Here is a 21,858-nt window from a genome sequence, read left to right on the forward strand (position 1 = left end):
TTACTCCTGGCAGGCTCAGGAGGCCATATGGGATGCCAGGAGTTGAACCTGGGTCAGGTGCATGTTAGGCAAATGCCCTCCCCATTGTGCTATCACTCTAGCTGCTAGCATTGCTTTTTCCTCTCTAAGCAGTGTCTCCTACAGAGGCCTTCTCAACTATTTGCATTCTGATAACACTGACGTTTCTTTCATTTTTTTTATTGGGCTTTATTATTATTATTATTTTACTGGGCTTTATTAATTTGGGGGAGGCCACATCCTTTGGTTGTTCCTAGTGATGATTAGGGGAACATGTACCAGGAGTTGAACAGGAACAGCTGCAAAGAAATTCTTGAATCCTACAGTGTATCTCTAGCCCTACAACTCTTTACAGCAGTTAGAAATAATTGTTAAATCAGGCAAGTTGGAATAAAACTGTTGTACTAGGTTCTAGGAAATCATAGATACCAAGACAAACACTGTCCACTAAACCACATTCCCAGCCCCTCAGAAATAATTTTTGTTTTGAGGCCACACCCAGCATTGCTCAGGGATTACTCCAGGCTCTGTGCTCAGAAATTACCCCTGGCAGGCTTGGGAGATCATACGAGATGCCGGGGATAGAACCTGGTTGACCACATGCAAAGCAGACAACTTTCCCATTGTGCGATTGCTCCAGCCCCTCAAATAAAAAGATTTTTTTTTGCTTTTGTTTTTGGGTCACACCCGGTTGTGCTCAGAGGTTACTCCTGTCTATGCTCGGAAGTTGCGCCTGGCAGGCACGGGGAACTATGGGATGTCGGGATTTGAACCGGGGTCTGTCCTGTGTTGGCCGTGTGCAAGGCAAACACCTTACTGCTGTGCTATTGCTCCAGTCCCTCAAATCTTGATCCCCCAAGTCTTCCATGATTTCATTATTAAATTTTGAAACTAACTGCGTGCAAACATGTTTCTGTATGGAGAGATAGAGCTTTATTTTTATTATTTTTATTTTTTTGGCCACGCCTGGCAGCGCTCAGGGATTACTTCTGGCTCTGCACTTAGAAATCACTCCTGCCAGTGCTAGGAGGACCATCTGGGATGCCAGGAATTGAACCTGGATTGGCTGAATGCAGGCAAATGCCCTCACTACTGTGCTAATCCTCCAGTCCTATGGAGAGATTGCAAGTGAAAAAGAACCAGCCTCTTGAAGATCCAGTGTCTTGGAGCAAAAGGGGTCATACTCGAGTCCACTGGGGGGGCCAGATGGAGGTGTGTTTTGCCTGTTCAGGGGCCTCTGGGAGCTGGTAAGTGCTTAAACAAGAGACAGTGCCACAGTAATAAGGATTCTACCTTGCATCACATTCTCCATGTGCCAGGAGGGCTGGAGTGCTGCTGTTTAGAGACTCAAGCAGATGGGGCCAGAGCAAATAGCACAGTGGGGAGGGCTCTTCTTTTGCACTCAGCCAACCCGGTGGGTTTGATCCTCAGCATCCCATATAGTCCCCTGAGCACTACCAGGCGTAAATTCTGAGCGAAGACACCACTGAGAGGGGTAAAAACAAAACAACAAAATGCAACAAAAACCCACCAAATAAAAACAACCAAGTAGAAGCAAGAAGAATGTAGGGCTAGGGTCCAACACCAGCACCTCACAGTCCCTCGAGCACCTCAGGAAGTGGCCCCTAAGCAACAACGTGTATGTAACTGTCCACACCACTACCTGCTCCAAGAACAAGGCAACTGGACCGGAGAAATAGCACAGTGGTAGAGCATTTGCCTGTATTAAGCCAGTCCAGTAGGAGTGATTTCTTTTTTTTTTTTTTTTTTTTTGGTTTTTGGGCCACACCCAGCGGTGCTCAGGGGTTACTCCTGGCTGTCTGCTCAGAAATAGCTCCTGGCAGGCACGGGGGACCATATGGGACACCGGGATTCTAACCAACCACCTTAGGTCCTGGATCGGCTGCTTGCAAGGCAAACACCGCTGTGCTATATCTCCCGGCCCTGCCAGTAGCGATTTCTGAGCCTGGAGCCAGGAGTAACCCCTGAGCTCTGCCTGGTGTGACCCCCAACTCCCCTCCCCACAAATGACAACTATTTTTGTTGTTGTTTGAGTCACACCTGTCAGCGCTCAGGGGTTACTCCTAGTTCTACACTCAGAAATCGCTCCTGGCAAGCTAGGGGGACCATATGGAATGCCGGGATTTGAACCACAGTCCTTCAGCATGCAAGGCAAACCACCCTGCCTCCATGCTATCTCTCCGGCCCCAAATGACAACTATTAACATCATTCCTTGGTCAAACCTAATGGCTTCTCTTTATGGCACCACTGTACCGTCTCTCTGGGGTCACACCCCCCGACAGCGTTCAAGAGTTACTCCTGGCTCTGTGCTCAGAAGTTGCTCCTGACAGGCACGGAGGACCATATGGGATGTTGGGATTCAAACCAGGGTCCGTCCTGAGTTGGCCACGTGTAAGGCAAAAACCTTACCGCTGTGCTATGTATCACTCCGGCCCCCCAGAACAACTATTTTGAACTACGACCCAACAGACCCCGAAATCATCGAATCCAACGTCCGGGGGGACCCAGGCTGTCACCGGAGAGGTGACAGCGAGTGACCCCTTTTATTTTTATTTTTTTGGTTTTTGGGGTCACGCCTGGCATTGCCCATGGGTTACTCCTGGCTCTATGCTCAGAAATCGCTCCTGGCAGGCTCAGGGGACCATATGGGCGCCGGGATTCGAATCATCATCTTTCTGCATGCAAGGCAAACGCCCAACCTCCATGCTATCTCTCCAGCCCTGAGCAGCCCCTTTCAAAATATTGTTGCTTGGGACCAGAGCATAAGCACAGCGGGTAGGGGCGTTTGCCTTGCATGCGCGGCCGACCCAAGACGGACCTGGGTTCGATCCCCAGCATCCGTGATAAGGTCCATCGAGCCTGCCAGGAGCGATTTCTGAGCGCGGAGCCAGGAGTAAGCCCTGAGCACCGCCGGATGTGCCCCCCCCAAAGGCTGTTGCCGCAATCGGCCACGCCATTGGCTGCGCGGGCGGAATGGGCTGAAATTCGGCGGACACGCCTCCTACGGCAAGCCAGAGGAGCAAGATGGCGGCGGGTGGTGCGGACGCGGACCTGGAGTTGGAGGAGCTGCTGGAAAGTGAGGCCGGGCCCGGGACGCCGGGCGGCGGGTGGCGTGGGGGGCCGAGGCCGGGCTCCTAGAGACAGCGGCCCGGGAGCCGAGCTAGGCCTCCCTCTGTCCGCGGGAGTGGGGGGACATCGGCTCCTGGGGCTCGCGCTGGCTCAGCCCGTCTGCACCGGTGAGAGCGGAGCCCGGTGACTCCTGACCTGCCGTTTGGCCGGCCAGACGGCCTGGCCCTCGCCCCCTGCTCACCCGTGCCACCCCCACTGTCCTCGCCCCTTTCTGGTCCTGTCGCTGCTGAGTCCCCCCTCTTTGCCCCTGTTCCATCCCATGGTCGTTACTCTGCTCCCCTGTCCGATCCCACTGGCCTCACCCTCGGCCTGTCCTGTCGCTGTTGAACCCCACGCCCCAACTCCACTACTCGCCCCTGTCTAATCTCCAAACTCCTTTTCCCAGTCCTGGTTTTGTCACTGCTCAGTCTCAGGGTGCTCAGCCCCCACTCTGTCCTGTCTTATTATTGCTGCTGAGTTCCTCTCTCCCGCCCTTGTTTAATTCCATGGTCCTCACTCTTGTCCTCTCCTGTCACTTCTGAATTCCCCACTCCTCACCTCTGTCCAGTTTCTATAGTCCTTACCCCACCCTTCCTATCTTATCCTGTTGAATCTCGACCGGTTCCTTGTTCAAGATTCAGTTCTGGTCTGTCATTGCTGATCACCCCCCACTCACCCACACTTCTGTTCATGTAAGAGCAACCCCCCTATTATGCCTACCTTAGCCCCAGTTGGAACTGAACCCACCTCACACACCCCTGCACTATTGCCCCACTCATACCTGCCCTGCTGCCCCGCACTACCAAACCCACCAACCCCTAAGCTGTTGTACTCATTGCCTGCCCCCCACTTGCCTCTGTGCTGTTGTCCCCACTACCCAACCCACTTGTCCCTGCATTGTTGCCCTCATTGCTTACCTATCCCTATAGCTTTGTCCCTGCACTGTTGGCTTCACTGCCCACCCCCTCACCTCTGCACTATTACTCCACTCACCCTGCACTGTTGCCTGCACTACCCGTTCCTCTCACCCCTGTGCCGTTGCACTTACTGCCTCACGCCTGATCTTCTTTCCCTGTCCCCCTCATCCTTGTTTTGTTGTTTCACCCTTGCACTGTCCCACCCTCATTACCCATTCCCTCACCCCTGTGCCATTGCTCCCACTGCTCTCCCTCCCTGCTTCCTGAAAGGCCAGCTGTGATGGCTTCAGGAGGGACAGTGTGTCCTCAAGGGGGTGGATGTTCTTGTCTTAGCTACTGGCCCGATTCCCAGAGTGCTGCCCCCCACCCCCAGACACTGGCAGCAGCAGCTTGTTGGGGCAGAGGTGAAGCCCACAGGCTATGTGCAGGGGCAGTGAACAGGGTCAGGGAGGAATGCCAGCCAAGTGTGGGACTTGGCAGCACCCACAAGCCTGGGTTGCTGGCGCAACTCCTGGAAGGGAGGGCCCTGGTGCTTGTCTGTGTGAACTCAGGCTCTGAGGCTGCAGAGTGAGTTCAGGCTTTGGTGAGCTCAAGGAGGGATTCAGGGCAGCTCTCCTGACTGTTGTCAGTGGGGGGAAGCAGGAGGTCTGGTGGGCTTCCTGAAAGGCTGAGAGAGCACGGAGGAACAGAGGCAGGATTGGGCTTTCAGAAGGCTGCTCATTCACTTCCCAGATTAGCCCTCATAGCTGTTGCCTCTTTGTACCAGGTGCCCTCGATGACTTCGAAAAGGCCAAACTCACCCCAGCTCCCCATTCACCCACTACCACCCCTGCTGATGCCTCAGAGTCGCAGAAGAAATCTCCAGGGGACACTGCCAAAGTACTTTCCCTGCCTGGGCCTGGTGGGGTGTAGGGTCAGGCTGCTGCAGTGCCCACTGAGGTACCCACCCTTCGCCCCTCACCCCTCGCCCTGTAGGACGCCCTCTTCGCCTCACAGGAGAAGTTCTTCCAGGAGCTGTTCGACAGTGAGCTGGCGTCCCAGGCCACAGCTGAGTTCGAGAAGGCCATGAAGGAGCTGGCTGAGGAACAGCCACATCTGGTGGAACAGTTCCAGAAGCTCTCGGAGGCGGCGGGGAGAGTGGGTGAGGGGCCCCAAGCCTCCTAGCATGCAGCAGCATCGGGCGAGCTCCAGACTGGGCCTTTGTGACCCAGGCCCCCCCTGCTCTCTCCAGGCAGCGACTCAACCTCCCAGCAGGAATTCACATCCTGCCTCAAGGAGACACTGAGCGGGCTTGCCAGGAATGCCAGCGATTTGCAGGTAAGGGTACCTGTCTGCCTATTTCCACAGGAGGCACCACTGGCCAGCTGCCTGCCCACCTCTGAGCAGTCACTTTCTCTCCTCTCTCTTCCCCCCTTCTCTACCCTCTCTCTTTCTTTCTCTGTCTTTCTCTCACTTAACTTCTCCCACTCTCCTTCTTCTCTTTCCCTCTCTTCCTCTTTTCTCTACTCACTCCCTTTTTTCTCTCTCCCTTTCTTTTTTCTTTCCTCTCTCCCTCTCTCTTGGCTTTTGCAGAACTCAGGCATGTCGGAAGAGGAGCTGACCAAGGCCATGGAGGGGCTGGGCATGGGTGATGGGGACGGAGATGGCAGCATCCTGCCCCTCATGCAGAGCATCATGCAGAACCTGCTATCCCGAGATGTGCTATACCCATCTCTGAAGGACATCACAGAGAAGGTGCCACCTGCAGGGACTCACACCACCCTGAACTTTGCAGGGGAGGCCGGGAGGGCTCCCTTCAGGGCCTGGAAACTAGACCACAGAGACCCGCTGTCCATGGCCCTTCCTGGGAGGCTGGCCGCCTGCCCCCTAGTGGTGGTGGTGAGGTGTAGGCTCGAGCCCCAGTCACCTCCACTTACTCCTTGCTCCCCCACCCCAGCTTCCTCAGCCTCACTCACCCGTGTGTCCCTTTCTTAGTACCCAGAGTGGCTGCAGAGTCACCGAGAATCATTGAGTGCAGAGCAGTTTGAGAAGTACCAGGCGCAGCACAACGTAATGGGCAAGATCTGTGAGCAGTTTGAGGCCGAGTCCCCTGCGGACAGCGAGGCCATCCAGAAGGCTCGTTTCGAGACGGTGCTAGATCTCATGCAGCAGGTGGGCCTTGAGGGCTTGGGCCCCCATGCTATGTGGGGCTGACCTGACCATCTCAGTCTCACCATTTCCTCCTTGTCCAGCTGCAGGACTTGGGTCATCCTCCGAAAGAGCTGGCTGGGGAAATGGTGAGTGTGGCCCTTCGGGACTGGGGGGGCCGTGGTGGGGCCATCACTATCTGATTATCCTCCTCACCTTTAGCCTCCAGGCCTCAACTTTGACCTGGATGCCCTCAACCTGGCGGGTCCTCCAGGTGCCAATGGCGAGCAGTGTGTGACCATGTGAGGCACCTACTCCAATCTGTCCCAGTGTCAGGGCTCGCCCTCCCCCAGGATGAGGGCAGCATCCAGTGGTTCAGGAAGGCCCCTCTCGAGCTGGGTCTCCCCCAACCCTGCAGAAGACTCAAACCCAGGCCTCTGTGACTTGTCTGTCCTGAGCAGGGACAGCCCGGGTCTGGGGTCCTGCCCCTCTCCAGGTGGGGACCCTAGTTAGGGGGCTGTGGTGAGATGATGACTCGGGTCAGCCTTGCCCTCTTGTTTCTGACACCTCATGTCATGACTCAGGAGGCCTGAGGGGGCTCCTGTGGGCAGAGAAAAGCCGGGTGCCCTGCTACCTGCTGGTCTGGCCTGGACTTTGCTCTGCCCGATCTCTCAAACAGTTTTTTACTAGCTCTCATCTGAGCCACCCTGGTCTCCTGCCTACTTCTGCCCCCCCCTCCCCCCCCCCCGCCTGCTGCTGTTCAATCAGCTGGCAGACAGTGAAGAGGGGACAGTCCTGGACTCGGGTTGTTTGCAGATGCAAGCCTCTGACTACGTCGCCTGGTCAGGGAGTGGTTTGGGAAAGGGCCAGTGTGGGCTGGGTCAGGTCGGTTTTCCGACTAATAATAAATGTTCTAATAATAAATGCTCGCGCTGTTCTTCCAGCTTGCCTTTCCCTTCCCTGCACCTTCTGTGGCTGCAGTCCTGGCTCTTAGCCCATCCAACCCCCAGCCCGGACTCTCTCCTTTCTTGTCCACAGCCTGGGGCAGCACTGCAGCCGGTGGGTGCAGGGTAGATTTTGACCACTTTTGCTGCGGTCAGTGTGAGGGACTCGACTCCAGATCCTGGAGATCTTAATGGGAGGCGACATGGGCAAGTCTCAGTTCCCAGGGGCACCAGGTGGAGTTGTTTCCTCTTTGAGCGGCCCTTGGCAGAGGAGGAAGCACAGAGGGGAAGTGAGGTAAAGGGCTACCTCCGAGCCAGTCAGCGCTGCTGTGGAGCCTGTCAGTACACCGAGGCCCAGGGAGGGGCAGGCCAGGCCAAGGCTCTGCCAAGGGGCCATCAGCCTCCCTGACTGGGACCCTAGAGGGTCACATTGTAACTGACAGCAGCAAAGTGGGCAGCGGGGCCAGGTCTGCAGGTAAAACCCGGGGGGGGGGGCTCTGAATCTCTCCTGAGACCCCTCAGAGAGGCGAGGACCTGCCTCAGCTCCCAGCCCCCTGGGGGCCCACTGTGGCCGCCCCTCACTGCTTTCCTCCCAGTCCTCTCTGCACTGGCTCTTGTGCTGCGCATTAGCGCCGGGAAGCGGGAGGGGGGAGGCAGTTTTCTTTGCAAGTCGGGTTTTCTTTGCTTGGTCCACAAAGACACGGGCCAGCGCTCCCGAGCCGGCCCTTAACGCTGCAGGGAGCCAGGTGTTTCGAGCGTCGCTGGCAAAGTAGAAACCGAATGCCAACCGGAGGCCCGCGGCTCCGCCAAAGACGCCGCACCTGGCCCGGAGATGCACCTGCAGGGGAGGCCCCGCCCGCGGGACGCCCGCACTGCGCCCGCGCCACTTCCGTTGGCCTCGGTCCCGCCCCTCGCGGAGGCCCCGCCCCCGCCGCGCGGCGTCGCAAACGGGCCGCAAAGCGCGGCGGCGCAGTCGCAGAGGCGGCGCGCGGAGGCGGCGGCCGTGGGCCCGAGTAAGATGGCGGCGGCGCTGGCGGCGGCCGAGGCCCGGGCTGCGGGGCCGGGGGCGGGCGGGGCGGCCGCGGGCCGGAGGAGGAGCCGAGACCGCGGTGGGAGGCGGGAGGCCGTGCTCCGCCGGCTCCCGCGCCTGTAGCGGCCCGCGGCCCCGGGGCCGGTGTCCCGACTCGGCCCCTCGGCGCGGGCGCCTGACCCGACCCCCCGCCCGCAGCCGACTCCCGGTTTCCTGGCCCGCGGCCCGCGCGCGTCCCGGGGACGACGAGGGTCCCGCCGGCCGCGCTCCCCGAGCGCCGGGCCCGCCGCGCCCTCCCCGGCCCCCCGGCCCTCCCCTCCCCCACCGGCGGGCCGCGGGCTCGCTTGCAGTTGGCCCAGGGGGGACCCCGCGCCCCGGACCCCCGCGGCTGTGTGTGCAGGTGCCTGCGTCATCCCGGCGTGTGTCCGTCCGCAGGTTCCCCCCCGCACCCCCGTGCCGCGCGGACGCCCCCCGGGACCCGCCGCCCCTGAGCGAGGCGCACAGGTGAGGCGCCCGAGTCCGGGGGTCTCCCTGCTGTGTGTGGGGAGGGGATACGACTCCTGGGGACCCCGTGGCGGGTGCGCGGTTGGTTGTTGGGCAGCTGCGGCGCGCGACCTTGGCGCGAGTCACTAACTTCTGCACACCAGAGCCGCCTCCCCAGAGGGCTTCACGTGAACCCGGGAGCTGGGGTGCTTGGACGCTGGGCAGCTCTAGTTGGCACTTCTTGGCATGCTGCCCCGATCTCCGTCGAGCTGTGGACAGACACCCTTGGCAAGCGAGCGAGCGAGTTCCAGGCACAGGCGCAGGGTCTCCCTCTGAGCAGCCACAATGGCGTGGGGCTGCTTCTCTGGGGTGCTTCCTCCTCCAGCCCGCCCCACTCGCTCCCGGTGTCTGTTTGTACACCTGAGCGGGGCAGCGTGGGTAACTGATGCCTGTTTCCTTCTCAGGGTTGCTGGCAGGCTGCTGCCATTGCTGAGACCCAAGGGCCTCTGTGCTAGCCCTTATCCAGATGACTCTTTATCTCTCTGCAGGGCCCCTGGGCAAGGAGTGAGGCGTGCACTCGGGAGAGCTCGACTCTGCTTGACTTTCTTCTTGTCATTCCTGAAGAGGAGAGCACCTGATTGCCAGCGCACTGCCTCCGTGCCCCACTGATTGCTTTCTTTCCTAGAGGCTCGTTTCTCCTTTTCTGGCCTCTCACAGTGAAGACACAGTAGGGACCGGTAAGTGGATTGAGCCTGCATGTAGGCTATTGATGGGTGGCATCTCAGCTATGCGAGAAAAACGGATGGACACACATACTCTTGTTCCTAACTCTGAGCTCACTCTTGGGCTATTCTGTGTTTGTGGGGTGTGAAAAACGGGCTGGGGGAGGGCCATGGTATCATGGAAAGAGGCCTTGGCTGATCATCAGTCCACTGGAAATTTCTCATGAGTGGTGTGCTAAGAGGGTGAGTGTCTTTCCTCCCAGCTGAAGGGGGCTTCAGATGCCAGTGACCTTCGTTCCCACCTGCCCTGTGGGGCTCAGTCCTCAGGCAGGGGAATTGAGGAAGCACCTTGATGTTCCTGGGTGGGGTGGGTGGGGTGGTTGGGTTCTGCAGTGATGTGCTCTGTTGGGTGTGCTTTGGGACCTCAAGGCTCTCATGGGCTGTGTTCCTGGTAGGCAGATAACAGTTGTTTTCTGAACCTGTTTCTTCTCCTGCTGGGAATACTTGGTTTACAAAATACAAACAGTGGGGCGGTTGTGTAAGTGGTAAGGTGTTTGCCTTGCATATGCTAACCTAGGACTGACTCGGTTCGATCCCCTGGCGTCCCATTAGTTCCTCAAGCCAGGAGAGATTTATGAGCACGTAGCCAGGAGTAACCCCCGAGCATCACCAGGTGTGACCCAAACAAACAAAAATACAAACAGAGGAGGGCACTAGCCTGATTTATTCAAGGTCCTGTGGTCAGCCCCTGGCACATCACGGTGCCTGGCAGAAGATTACCCACACCCAGCATCTCTTCATACCTCGTGCCCTGAAACGCAGTGTAGGCTGGACTTGGAGGAGAACTGCAGTTTTTTCAGTGTTTGCCATGGGATATGGGTGTTGCAATTGGTGTTTCCAGTGGAATTAGCATCTTTGTGTACTTAAGCTGATTAGCAAGAAGCTCAAACCTCTTCTCTCCCTTCACCCTTTTGGAATTCTGGTAACTGAAAGAATTAAAGTGCATGTAAAAAAAAAGAATTAAAGTGTGTGCATGTGTGTAGGGCAGAGCAGCACAGGCACACGTGTACATTGCCAGCATTTCCCCTGGTTTTTGCAGTGTGGGCACTGATCCTTGCAGCCTGGACCTTCCAGGTGCTGGGCCAAGGGCCGCCTTGCATGTTCCTGTCTGTCCGCTGTCCCTTCTTTAGTGACTGGAGCCCTGACGGGGGAGCCTCAGAACCTGCTCTATGCCAAGTGTGCGGGTGGTTCCTTCTCCGGGGTATCAGAGACACACTTTGTAGTGTTCTGTGTCCTCTTTTTTTTGGGGGGGAGGGGGGTTGGGCCACACCCAGCAGTGCTCAGGTTACTCCTGGCTCTGTTCAGAAATTGCCCCTGGCTTGGGGACCATATGGGTTGTCAGGGATCAAACCCACATCCGTCCTGGGTCAGCAAGGCAAATGCCCTACTGCTGTGCTACGGCTCTGGCCTGAGTGTTTGGTGTCTTGTGCTGGGAGCAAGCCAGGTCTCCCCTACATGAACCCTGTGGCCCAGCCTTTTGAGGTTCTTCCTGACTTAAATGCAAGTCTTTGTCTTGGGTATTTAGTGGGGGGGGGGGAGGGTCACACCTGGCAGTGCTCAGGGCTTTGAGGTCTCAGGAGATGCCCCCAGTGGTGCCCAGGACTATGATTTGGCATCATCAGAGGGCTTTGGGCCTGTCGTCTCAGGTCTCGCTCCCTATCATCATTGTAAACCTAGTGCCAGTTTCTCTGGTGCCCTCTTGAGAACATCTGCAGGCTCTAGATAACCAGTGTCTGCTGCCAGGAGGGCATGTAAGGAATATGGGCAAGACTATGTTTGCCACCTTTCTCCTTGTGCCTGGATGGAACTCTGAGGGTGCAATGGGCGCAGATCTGGCTGGCTATGGAACACTAGGCCCTCAGGATGGTGGCCCAGCCAGCATGTGGCTCCAGTTACATCACCATCAGGTGTAATTTTAACCATGTTGGGGGCCAGTGCTAGACTCTGCCCCATGGGGTCAGAGGGCACTTCCAACCATTCCAGTCCATGTGGTCTCTCTTCTCCCCAAAAGTGGAGCCTTCCCCCACACCCACCCCGTTCCATCTTCCTGGACCTTCCACAAACTGTGAGTGGTGTGTGGTGATGGCAGCTTGAATTGGTTGTCTATGCCTGTCACCAACTCCTCTGCCAGAGACGGCACTTCCAGGTTAGAGGGCATCCTCAACTTGGAGCTGCCACAGAGGAGCATGTGACCACAGGGTTTCCACTCCTCTGGGAGTTGCTGGAAGGCCCAGCTTGGTGGTGCTCTGGGCTGACTCCTGGCTGTGCACTCAGGGATCACTCCTGGCAGTGCTTAGGTTGGGGGGACCTATGCTGGGGGACCAAATATGGGTCGACTGTGTGCTGGGCAAATGCCCTCCCTGTTGTCTTATCACTCTTATCCATGGGATAAGAATTGAACAAGGGAGACTCTTGTGTCCTGGGCCTCTGGGCGTCCATAGATGTATGTGCCCTTCACCCAGGGTCCTGGAGACACCTGTGCCCGGGCATGTGGGCATATTGATGGCTGTGTGATGTGGGTGTGAGTATTTATTTCCCTGGGACAAGACAGGCAGCACTGTCTCCTGTTGGCAGTAGCTGTGAACAGACTATGAGCCTGGGGAGGTTCTGGAAACGCCAAGTCCAGCACAGGCCTGTAGTGTCCTCATATGGGCTCTGAGATCTGGCTTTCACTTTACAGAGAAAGGGACAGACTTTCCCTGTTTGTGTGTCTGTGTTTATGCGCGTGTGCTTTGCCACTGTGTGTGTGTTATGCTGGGACACATTGTGCTTGCATGTGTATGCTGGGCCGCACTGTGTTGTGCATATGTGTGTGTTTATTTTTTGCATCTCCCCAATGATTACTGATGTGAGCATTTTTTTGTGTGTGTGTGCGCCTTTTGGCCATCTGTATTTTTTTCTTTTAAGAAGTTTCTTTTTTTTAAAAAAAAAAAAAAAAAGAAGTTTCTTTTAAGATGTTTCTATTCAGGCTGGAGAGATAGCACAGCTAGAGCGCTTGCCTTGCATGTGACCAACCTGGGACGGACCTGGGTTCTATTCCCTGCATCTCATATGGTTCCCTGAGCCTACCAGGAGCGATTTCTGAGCACAGGAGTAACCCCTGATTGCTGCTAGGTGTGGTCCAGAAAAAAAAAAGCTGCCCAAAGACCAGAAGCACGCCAGAGAGCCAAAAAGCCCTAATCCCCTCTGGTCCATACCTTATCTACCTTTTTCAAGACCCCTCCCAGGAATGGGCGGGGTCTTGCAGGTAAGGTCAAGTTACCTAGGGAGAAAGAGTGGGGGATGAGGCTTCATTCATCAATTCTCATTTTTTGATAGGGTTAGATTTTTTTTCTTGTTAAGGTCTATCATTGCCTTATCTTGCATGAGTAATTTTTTGTTTGTTTTTTGGGCCACATCCAGTGAGCTCAGGGGTTACTCCTGGCTATGTGCTCAGAAATCACTCCTGGCGTGGGGGGACCATATGGGACGCAGGGGGATCGAACCGCAGTCGTCCTAAGCTAGCCCGGGCAAGGCAGATGCCTTACTGCTTGCACCACCACTCTGACCCCCTGCATGAATAATTTCTCCCATTCTGTGGGTGGTTTTTGTATTGAGGTGCAAAAACTTCTTAGTTTGATGTAGTCCCATTTGGTTATCTTTGCTTCTATTGGTCAGTGGTATCTCATCCTTTTTTGTTTGTTTTTTGTTTTTTGGGTCGTACCCAGTGGCACTTGGGTTACTTCTGGCTCTGTGCTCAAAAATAACTCCTAGATGGGGCCAGAAAGATAGCATGGAGGTAAAGTGTTTGTCTTGCATGCAGAAGGATGGTGGTTCGAATCCCGGCATCCCATATGTTCCCCCGAGCCTGCCAAGAGTAATTTCTGAGCGTAGAGCCAGGAGTAACCCCTGAGTGCTGCCAGGTATGTCCCAAAAAACAAAAAAAAAAAAAAAGAAAAGAAATTAAAGAAATGGCTCTTGTCAGGCTTGAAGAACCCTATGGGATGCCAGGAACCGAACCTGGGTCTGTCCCAGGTTGGCCGCATGCGAGGCAAATGCCCTACCGCTGTGCCCCAAAACTCAGGCCCCAAAACGTTATCAGCAGTCTTTTTGATTTTCTTTTTTCTCTTTTTTGGTTTTTGGGGCTGCACTTCTGACACCTGAAGGGCTTCAGTAGGTTCAGCTGACTGAACTAGGCTTCAGTCTAGGATGACAGTCCATGGCTTTCACCTTTGAAAGGCCTTGCCTCCCTGTGTGGGGACCACCAGGACTCTGTTTGGGGGTGGGGTTGGTGTACAAGGTATTGGGTGTAGCTGCTCACACTCTGGCTCTGGCCCAGCACTGTCTCAGGTTTTGGCACTTCCCACATTCCCAGCTGGGGTTTCAGACCCAATTGGGGACTGGTGTCTCTGTTCTGCACATCTCTGCCCCTGGTGGGCTGGTGAGTGCCACAGCAGTATGCCCAACCCTAGAGGCTGAGATTCCCCTGTACCCCTGCTGTGGGCTGCACATGTAATTGGCCTGGCCTTTTCCCATCAGTGTGGGGTGCCTAGCAGTGCTGGGACCCTTCCTGGCATGGCTGCAATGAGCAGAGGCAAGACTCCTTAAAGAACCCAGCTGTGCCTGATGGAGCTCTGGGCTTGCAGTCTGGATCTGGGCCCAGCCCCTTTCCCTGTGCCTTCACTCCTCAGTGTTCCTCAAAGCCCAGTGAAAATCAAGTTTCTTCCTCCCAGGATCCTGTTTCTTCCCCCGAAACTAAACATGTGCCCTTCCTTTTGCTCTGTCCTACCAGCCTCTGCCTGGCTTGCCCCTGGGGCAGAGTAAGCCCCCCTGTCCTTGTCCTCCTGCTCAGACTGTACCCCTTCGCCAGATTTCTTCCCGCTGTGACGTGCTGGAGCCACTGGGTGGCGCCAGAGCTTGCTGTTGATCCACACTGAAGCCCAGGCTGTCTGGATCATCCCTGACCACAAAAGAGAGCCCCAAGTGAAGGGAGTCAGGGTCATCTTGGGCTGGGGAGGGAGTCTGGAGGGAGTCAGGATTCGGCCCTGACATGCTTGGCGTCCTGTCCACAGGGATCCTCAGTGCAACCATCTTGGGTTCCTGTGTTCTGCAGAAGCGAACAGGACCCCACCGAGAGGGGATTGAACTCCTTTCCGTGAAGGCTTCCCCTACCCTAGACCCTGGTGTACTGCCCTACCTCACCTGCAGGCTGAAACACAGTTTGCATCAGCCTGCCTGTCTGTGTACACATGTGGATTCCTGTGTTACATACATGTGGGTTGATGGTACCCCTGTATTTGTTGCACGTTTGTGTGTACACACATGTATTTGTGGTATTTGTGCTTGTGTGCACCCTCCTAGATTTTTTTTTTTTTTTTTGGTTTTTGGTTTTTGGTTTTTGAGTCACACCTGGCAACGCCCAGGGGTCACTCCAGGCTCAGAAATCGCTCCTGCCAGGCTCGGGAGACCATATCGGATGCCAGGATTCAAACCACCAACCTTCTGCATGCAAGGCAAATGCTTTACCTCCATGCTATATCTCCGGCCCCTCCCTCCTAGCTTCTAGACCCAGTCTCATATACTGCCCCTCTGGGCCCACCCTTTGCGCACATTCAGCCCAGCCCTGCTGACTACCTGCTGCTCAGCCCCAGGCGAAAGACACTTGGGGCTACTCTGGACCTCTGAGGGAAGAAGCAGGGGAAGAGCCATCAGCCCACCACTGGGCAGCTTCTGGGCAGGCTGCTGGGGTAATGAAAGGGCTGTTGAAAGCATGGAGGCCGCTGTGCCTGGATCCAGGGATGGCTCTGTCCTGCTCTGTCCTCACCAGGGCCTTTGTTTGGGCACTGAAAGGCCCATAGACCAGCTCTGAGCAATACTGTTTTCTATGCTCTGACCCCTCCAGGTGGGTAGGGCCTATGTTGGCATGTGCCCAAGGCCCTGATTGGGCCCCTGCAGGGAAGGAAAGTGGAGTTGGGGTTCATTGCCTGCAATGATGGGGACACTCCTAGGCCCCTTCCCTCTTGGGCAGTAGCCGCTCAAAGGGACTGTGCTGGGTGGAATTCTGGTCAGGAAAGCCGGCTTGACCCGCCTGTCCCTTCTCCATGTGTATCCCCTACCCTTTCCTCATGCCTCACATCATTCCTGTCCCCAACCCAGGGCGGCTGCATCCACGGCCCTTAGGATGTCCAGTGAAGGGAGCAGCACAGATGGCAAAACAGACTTGGCAAACGGTGAGTGTCAACTAGTGGGGCCGCACCATGCTGTCCAAAGGGCTCTGCTTGAGCCGCTGTGCCCTGCAGTTACTCCAGGACATGGTGTTCGTTGGCCATGGAGAGGCAGAGGGTCCCACCCAGTGTGGAGTCCCAGCCCTTTGCCCACAGGAACAGGGGCTTGTGGATGTTCATGCCTGGGCCCATTGGCCCCTTGCTGATTGGCCCTTTTAGGCATGTGCCAGGCTGCCCACTGAGGCTCAGGGCTCAGCGCTCACCTTCTCCTTCCCTTGTCAGATTGAGGGATGTCCTGTCCCTTCTCTCACACATTGCTCAGTCTAGGCAGCAACCACAGCTGTGTTGGCCTCAAAGGAGCCCAGTGCTGACCACAACACCACATCCCAGTGTCAGGCCCCACACACCATCCAGATACCCTCTGTGCCTGGGAGAATTGCTGTGTGTTTGCTTGTGCGTGTGTATGTGCCTATGTGTGTGTCTGTGTACTCGTGTATGTGTTTCTGTTAATGTTTGAAGGAGCTAGTGCTCTTGGCCCTGTGTGTATCTGTGAGTGGATGCTGATGTGGTCATGTATATGCAAGAGGCTCTCTTAAGCCATCACTGTTCCTATTTGCCCCTTCCCTGTCTTTGTTCTCTGAGGACGTCAGAGTGGGGAGAGGGGTTGTGCACACTGTGTTGGCATTCTGAGTCTCCATGAGGGAAAGCAGGTGTGTCTCCTGAGTTTCATCTGCTCTCATGTGCTCAGGGTATTGCGAATATCTTTGTGAGGTGGGCAGCTTCATCCCACCTCCATCCTTCTCTGACCTGGCCTGGCTACCTGCCCTCAGAAGGCACCTTCTTGATCTTGAGGGCCAGCACTGGCTTCTGGCTCCACTACTAGTTTCTTGGGTGGGGGGATGTGGGAGGTGCCGGTTGCTGTCCAAGCTCCTGGTTCCCTGCGGCCCTGCAGGAAGCCTGTCCAGCAGTCCAGAGATGTCCGGGGCAGAGGAGGGCAGGGAGGCATCATCCGGCATCGAGGTGGAGGCCTCAGACCTGAGCCTGAGCCTGACAGGGGATGATGGTGGCCCCACCCGCACCAGCACCGAGAGCCACGGCTCTGACACGGAGAGCTCAGGCGAGGACAAGGACTCTGACAGCATGGAGGACACAGGCCACTACTCAGTCACGGGGGAGAGCCAGGTGCATGGCCCCTCGGACGATGAAGATGAGGAGGAGGAGGAGGATGACGACGATGATGACGATGACGAGGAGTCACAACAACCCCGGCGCGGGACACAGCAGCGCAAGCGGCCTAGTCGAGAGCAGGACTCGTCGGACGAGGAACGGGCCTTGGAAGACTGGGTGTCCTCGGAGACCTCAGCGCTGCCCCGACCACGCTGGCGTGCCCTGCCGGCTCTGCGGGCCCGGGCTCTAGGCTGCAGTGCCCGCTTCGTGCCTGAGGCCTGTGGAGCCCGTGTGTTTGTGCAGCGGTTCTGCCTGCAGCACGCACTTGAGGGCCACTCGGGCTGTGTAAACACACTGCACTTCAACCAGCGCGGCACCTGGCTGGCCAGCGGCAGTGATGACCTGCGCGTGCTTGTGTGGGACTGGGTACGACGGCGGCCCGTGCTGGACTTTGAGAGTGGCCACAAGAGTAATGTGTTCCAGGTGAGGCTTGTTGTGCCTGTGCAGTGTTCTAGGTGAGGTGTATGTGTTGGGAGTGACCCGGAGCCAGTTCTGATCGCTGCATTGGACCTCGAGTCCTGGGAGCTCTGTTCCCTCTTAGCACTTTGCTCCTCTCTTAGGTACTGTCCTGTCTCTTGCCCTCTCCAGGCAGGCAGTACCTTCAGTTGCCTTCCTCCGGGGAGCGCTGGGCCATGTCCCTTAACCTTATGGTGCCACCATTGGTCAAGACCATCGCCTCCCTCTCTGGCCCCCATGAGCTAGCACATGCCACCTCTTGCTCACCTTACCATCTCCTCTCCTGTGTTCCTCAGGCCAAGTTCCTCCCGAACAGTGGGGACTCCACCCTGGCCATGTGCGCCCGCGATGGGCAGGTGCGGGTAGCTGAACTGTCGGCCACTCAGTGCTGCAAGAACACGAAGCGTGTGGCCCAACACAAAGGGGCGTCACATAAGGTGAGGGGCCAGCCAGGACACAGTGACCAGCCTGGGCTTGGGGGAGGCTAGCCCCCATCCAGGGGGGTTTGTGGGTAGAGTAAGGAGATGAGTTTTATGGAGCAACTTCCCATGGTCCACGGTGCCCCTAGTGTCTTGCACCTTACTGCCCCTCTGTCCTGCAGCTGGCTCTGGAGCCTGACTCGCCCTGCACCTTCCTCTCTGCCGGTGAGGATGCAGTTGTCTTTACCATCGACCTCAGACAGGACAGGCCTGCCTCGTGAGTGTCATGGCGTCTCACTCCTGCCTCCGGACTTGGTGGTCAGGGCTTATTCCCTAGTGCTCAGTGGTGCTATCTGTGGGCTGTCTGTGCTGCAGGTAGCTGACCCACTCACCACTGACTTATTGCTATCATCCTTCCTGAGCTATCACAGGGTGTGGTGGTCACTGCACTCAGGAGGGGACTTGTGGTACTGGCCACACCCAGACAAGGTCTCCTGCAGGTCGTGCTCACATTTTCTGGTGTTACGGCTATATCTGGTGGCGCCCAGGTCTTCTTCCTGACTCTGCACTCAGGGATCCCTCTTGGTAGAGCATGAGGGGACTCCATCAGGTGCTGGGGATTGAACCTGGTCAGCTTCATGCAAGGCAAGCTCCCTCCCCACTGTCACGATGCTGCAGCCTGGCTGCAGGTGTTTGAGGAACTGCCTCAGGATATGGTTTCCTTCTGTGGCTTGACCCCAGGAATGAAGTGATTTCCTGCCTGCATCTGGATGCTCAGAAACACAAGGCTTGTTATGCCCATCAAGCTGGGGACTGGTCTCGTGGGTGCGCTCATGGGCTGAGCTCCCTGTTGGTGGGAGGTTGCTCCTTGCCAGCCATCTCGGCCTCATTGTTTGGAGGCCTCTCCCACAGCCAGGACTACAGGGGCATGTGGTCCTCAGGCAGCTTCCTCTTCCCATCCCCTGCCCTAGGGAGCCACTCAGGCTCCTACCCAGTCCTGTGGAAATAGAGCCAGCCCCTGGGAACATGTGACTCCATTTTTCTCCCCTCCCAGGAAGCTGGTGGTGACGAAGGAAAAGGAGAAGAAAGTGGGGCTGTACACCATCTATGTGGACCCTGCCAATACCCACCAGTTTGCAGTGGGTGGCCGAGACCAGTTTGTGAGGTGAGGTGAGGTGGGCTGAGGCAGGGCCACCTGCTTGCCCTGAAAAGGGTGGGGGGGCTGCTGTCAGACCACAAGCTCTTCTCAAGTGCCTTGTCTTTTGCTTGCTTGTTTTTGGGCTACACTCAGCAGTGCTTGGGTTACTCCTGGCTTTGTGTTCAGAAATTATTCTTGGCGGGCTTGGGGGGCCATATGGGATACTGGGAATCAAACTTGGGTCTGCTGTATGCAAGGCAATTGCACTCCCTGCTGTGTTATTGTTATGGCCCCTCTTCTCTGCCTTGTCTTGAAGTGATGGGTGAGCTTCTTTTTGGTAGCATTTGGGGAGGGGGGCTATTTTTTTCTAAGGATGCATGCATACTGGCGAGGGCAGGTCCTGGATAGGCTGGTTGCGGGCTGGGAGCACAGGAGAAGAGAAGCCTGGCTTCACCTATCCACCAGGCCGGCCCGTTCATCCCAAGCTGATACTGTGCCCTACTTCCTCTGCAGGATCTATGACCAGAGGAGGATTGATGAGAAGGAGAACAACGGTGTGCTCAAGAAGTTCTGTCCACATCACCTGGTGAGTGGGGCCTCCAGTTGGGCCTGCCTGGCATGAGGGATGAGCACCACACCTGGCTCCTTTCCCAGAGAGTCCAGGGATACAGACAGACATGGTTGCCCATGGGGCCTCATCTCACCGGGCTTGATCCTCATTGCAGGTCAACAGTGAGTCCAAAGCAAACATCACCTGTCTCGTGTATAGCCACGATGGCACAGGTAAGTTAACACTGGCTTCATGGGTGAAAAGCGCTGAGGCAAGATGCCCAGGCCCTGCTGTTGCCTTCAGTGCTGCGTGTTGGTCCTACAGAGCTCCTGGCCAGCTACAACGATGAAGACATTTACCTCTTCAGTGCCTCCCATAGCGACGGGGCCCAATACACCAAGCGCTACAAGGGCCACCGGAATAATGCCACAGGTGAGCGGAACAGCTGCCCAAAGGGCATCTGGGGGCCTTCTGCCCCCACATTGACTGTCCTTTGTGGTGGGTAGGCAAGCATGGGGATCCTGTTCAGTACTCTGCTAGGGTTCAGGTTGCCCTGGCTTTGTCCCATCTCTCTCCCTCTCGCCTGTGTGTGGCTTTCCTGCCTCCCCTCACAGTGAAAGGCGTCAACTTCTACGGTCCCAAGAGTGAGTTTGTGGTCAGCGGCAGCGATTGTGGGCATGTCTTCCTGTGGGAGAAGGCGTCCTGCCAGATCGTCCAGTTCATGGAAGGGGACAAAGGCGGTGTGGTGAGTGAGGCCTGGCTAGCAGCAGGGGAGGGAGGGTCTGCAAGGCCTGACCCACCCAGCCCCCAGCCCTGTCTCGTTGCTGCTGGTGCTGCCATGAAGCTGAATCTGCCTCATGCCACCCTAAGCCCCTATGAGCCCACTCTTTCTTGCCTTTCCTCTGGTTAGGTCAACTGTCTGGAGCCACATCCACACCTGCCCGTGCTGGCCACTAGTGGCCTGGACCATGATGTGAAGATCTGGGCACCCACAGCTGAGGCATCGACTGAACTGACAGGCCTCAAGGAGGTGAGCAGGGGAAAAGAACCATCACAGGGCTCCTCCAGCTCAGATGCTGTGGGTTGCCCACCTGAGCACCTACCTGTGCCTGCCTGCCCACAGGTGATCAAGAAGAACAAGCGGGAGCGGGACGAGGACAGCTTGCAGCACACTGACCTTTTTGATAGCCACATGCTCTGGTTCCTCATGCACCACCTGCGGCAGAGGCGCCACCACCGGGTGTGTGAGGGGGTAGATGATGGCAGGTGCACCTCTGTAGCGGCTGCTCTGGGTGGTGGTGCTTAACACACACACCCCCATCTGTCACCCACAGCGCTGGCGGGAGCCAGGGACCGGAGCCACAGATGCAGACTCAGTGGAATCTCCTAGTTCGTCTGACACATCGGATGAGGAGGAGGGCCCCGACCGCGTGCAGTGCATGCCCTCCTGAATACCAGGGGCTGGGGCGCTGCCCATAGCTGCTGAGCCCCTGGATTGGACAGTCCCTGCAGCCTCGTGAGCCCTCGGACCTGGGTCTTCCCCCACCATGGGTCTTGGCTCAAGGCAGAATCGCACTTTGGACTTGGCTCAAGAGAAAGGAGTTGGGCTGGGGGACTGTGCAGAGCTTAATGCAGATGTGGGGGGCTGGGGCCACCTTCTTTGTGACTGAGGGGGTGCAGGTCCTGGGCTGGGAGGGGAGAGTTAGCCGCTGTTGCCCATAAGCCAGCCATTTGGTTTGGGTTCTGGGCCATTTCTTTTATTTTTATGTCTTGGATCATTTTCTTGTTTGTCCTGAACCCCCCACCCACCACACATACATCCCAATGCCCCCAATCTGGGGCTCTGCTGCTTGGTGCCCAGACTTGGGTTCCAAGTCCTCCCTCCCCCATGGCAGTCACCTCTGGGTGCATCCCCTGCTGCCACAGTCAACCGTCCCCATAGGGCAGCGTGCCCCTTCCCTGTTAGAGGCCTATTTTATATCTATAAAGACATTGACAAGCACCTGGCTCCGCCTCCTACCACTGCCCTTGGGGTTGAGGGGATCTGGGAAATGGGTGGATTAGGACAAACCAACCACCCTCCACAGCAGCAGTTCTTCAAGACTACAGGTCCCTCCTCCCACCCAGCACAGAAACTGCCCAGACCCCACACTCTAAAGTTGGGCTCTGCCTTTTTGTGATGAGGTGCCTTCCTGCTGGTCAGTCTTTGTCCCGGAGGAAGAGCATTGCTGCTTTAGCTGGTTTCACTTGTCAGGGCTTCACTCGGGGACAGGGTCAAGACAGGACTAAGGGGTGGCCGGATGTTGCCTCCCTGCCCTTCTGCGCCCTATTCTGGATATAGGGACAGATACCAAGGGCTCACCTGGAAAACAGTGTTGGCCTCCAACACATACACACACCTGTCGAACGAGCTAGACACCAGGCAACTGCGGTG

At 56.7% G+C, this 21,858-nt stretch overlaps 2 protein-coding genes across 2 annotated transcripts; both read left to right on the forward strand.

Moving 5' to 3' along the window:
- Positions 1-2,983: 2,983 nt before the first annotated feature.
- On the forward strand, positions 2,984-7,116 carry PEX19 (peroxisomal biogenesis factor 19). Its single transcript, XM_049777063.1, has 8 exons — positions 2,984-3,116; positions 4,832-4,944; positions 5,041-5,206; positions 5,297-5,382; positions 5,638-5,799; positions 6,040-6,216; positions 6,297-6,341; positions 6,415-7,116. Exons 1-8 carry the CDS (start codon positions 3,065-3,067, stop codon positions 6,496-6,498), a joined length of 885 nt encoding a protein of 294 aa, XP_049633020.1. The 5' UTR covers positions 2,984-3,064; the 3' UTR covers positions 6,499-7,116.
- Positions 7,117-15,140: 8,024 nt separating this feature from the next.
- Positions 15,141-21,426, forward strand: DCAF8 (DDB1 and CUL4 associated factor 8). The gene is made up of 12 exons (XM_049777048.1): positions 15,141-15,640; positions 16,587-17,284; positions 17,614-17,754; positions 17,919-18,013; positions 18,791-18,901; positions 19,388-19,460; positions 19,600-19,657; positions 19,749-19,856; positions 20,039-20,169; positions 20,335-20,454; positions 20,548-20,664; positions 20,759-21,426. The coding sequence occupies exons 1-12, from the start codon at positions 15,592-15,594 to the stop codon at positions 20,873-20,875; spliced, it is 1,818 nt and encodes a 605-aa protein (XP_049633005.1). The 5' UTR covers positions 15,141-15,591; the 3' UTR covers positions 20,876-21,426.
- The last annotated feature ends 432 nt before the right edge of the window (positions 21,427-21,858 follow it).

This window comes from Suncus etruscus, chromosome 7 (genome assembly GCF_024139225.1).
Source record: "Suncus etruscus isolate mSunEtr1 chromosome 7, mSunEtr1.pri.cur, whole genome shotgun sequence".
NCBI lineage: Eukaryota > Metazoa > Chordata > Mammalia > Eulipotyphla > Soricidae > Suncus > Suncus etruscus.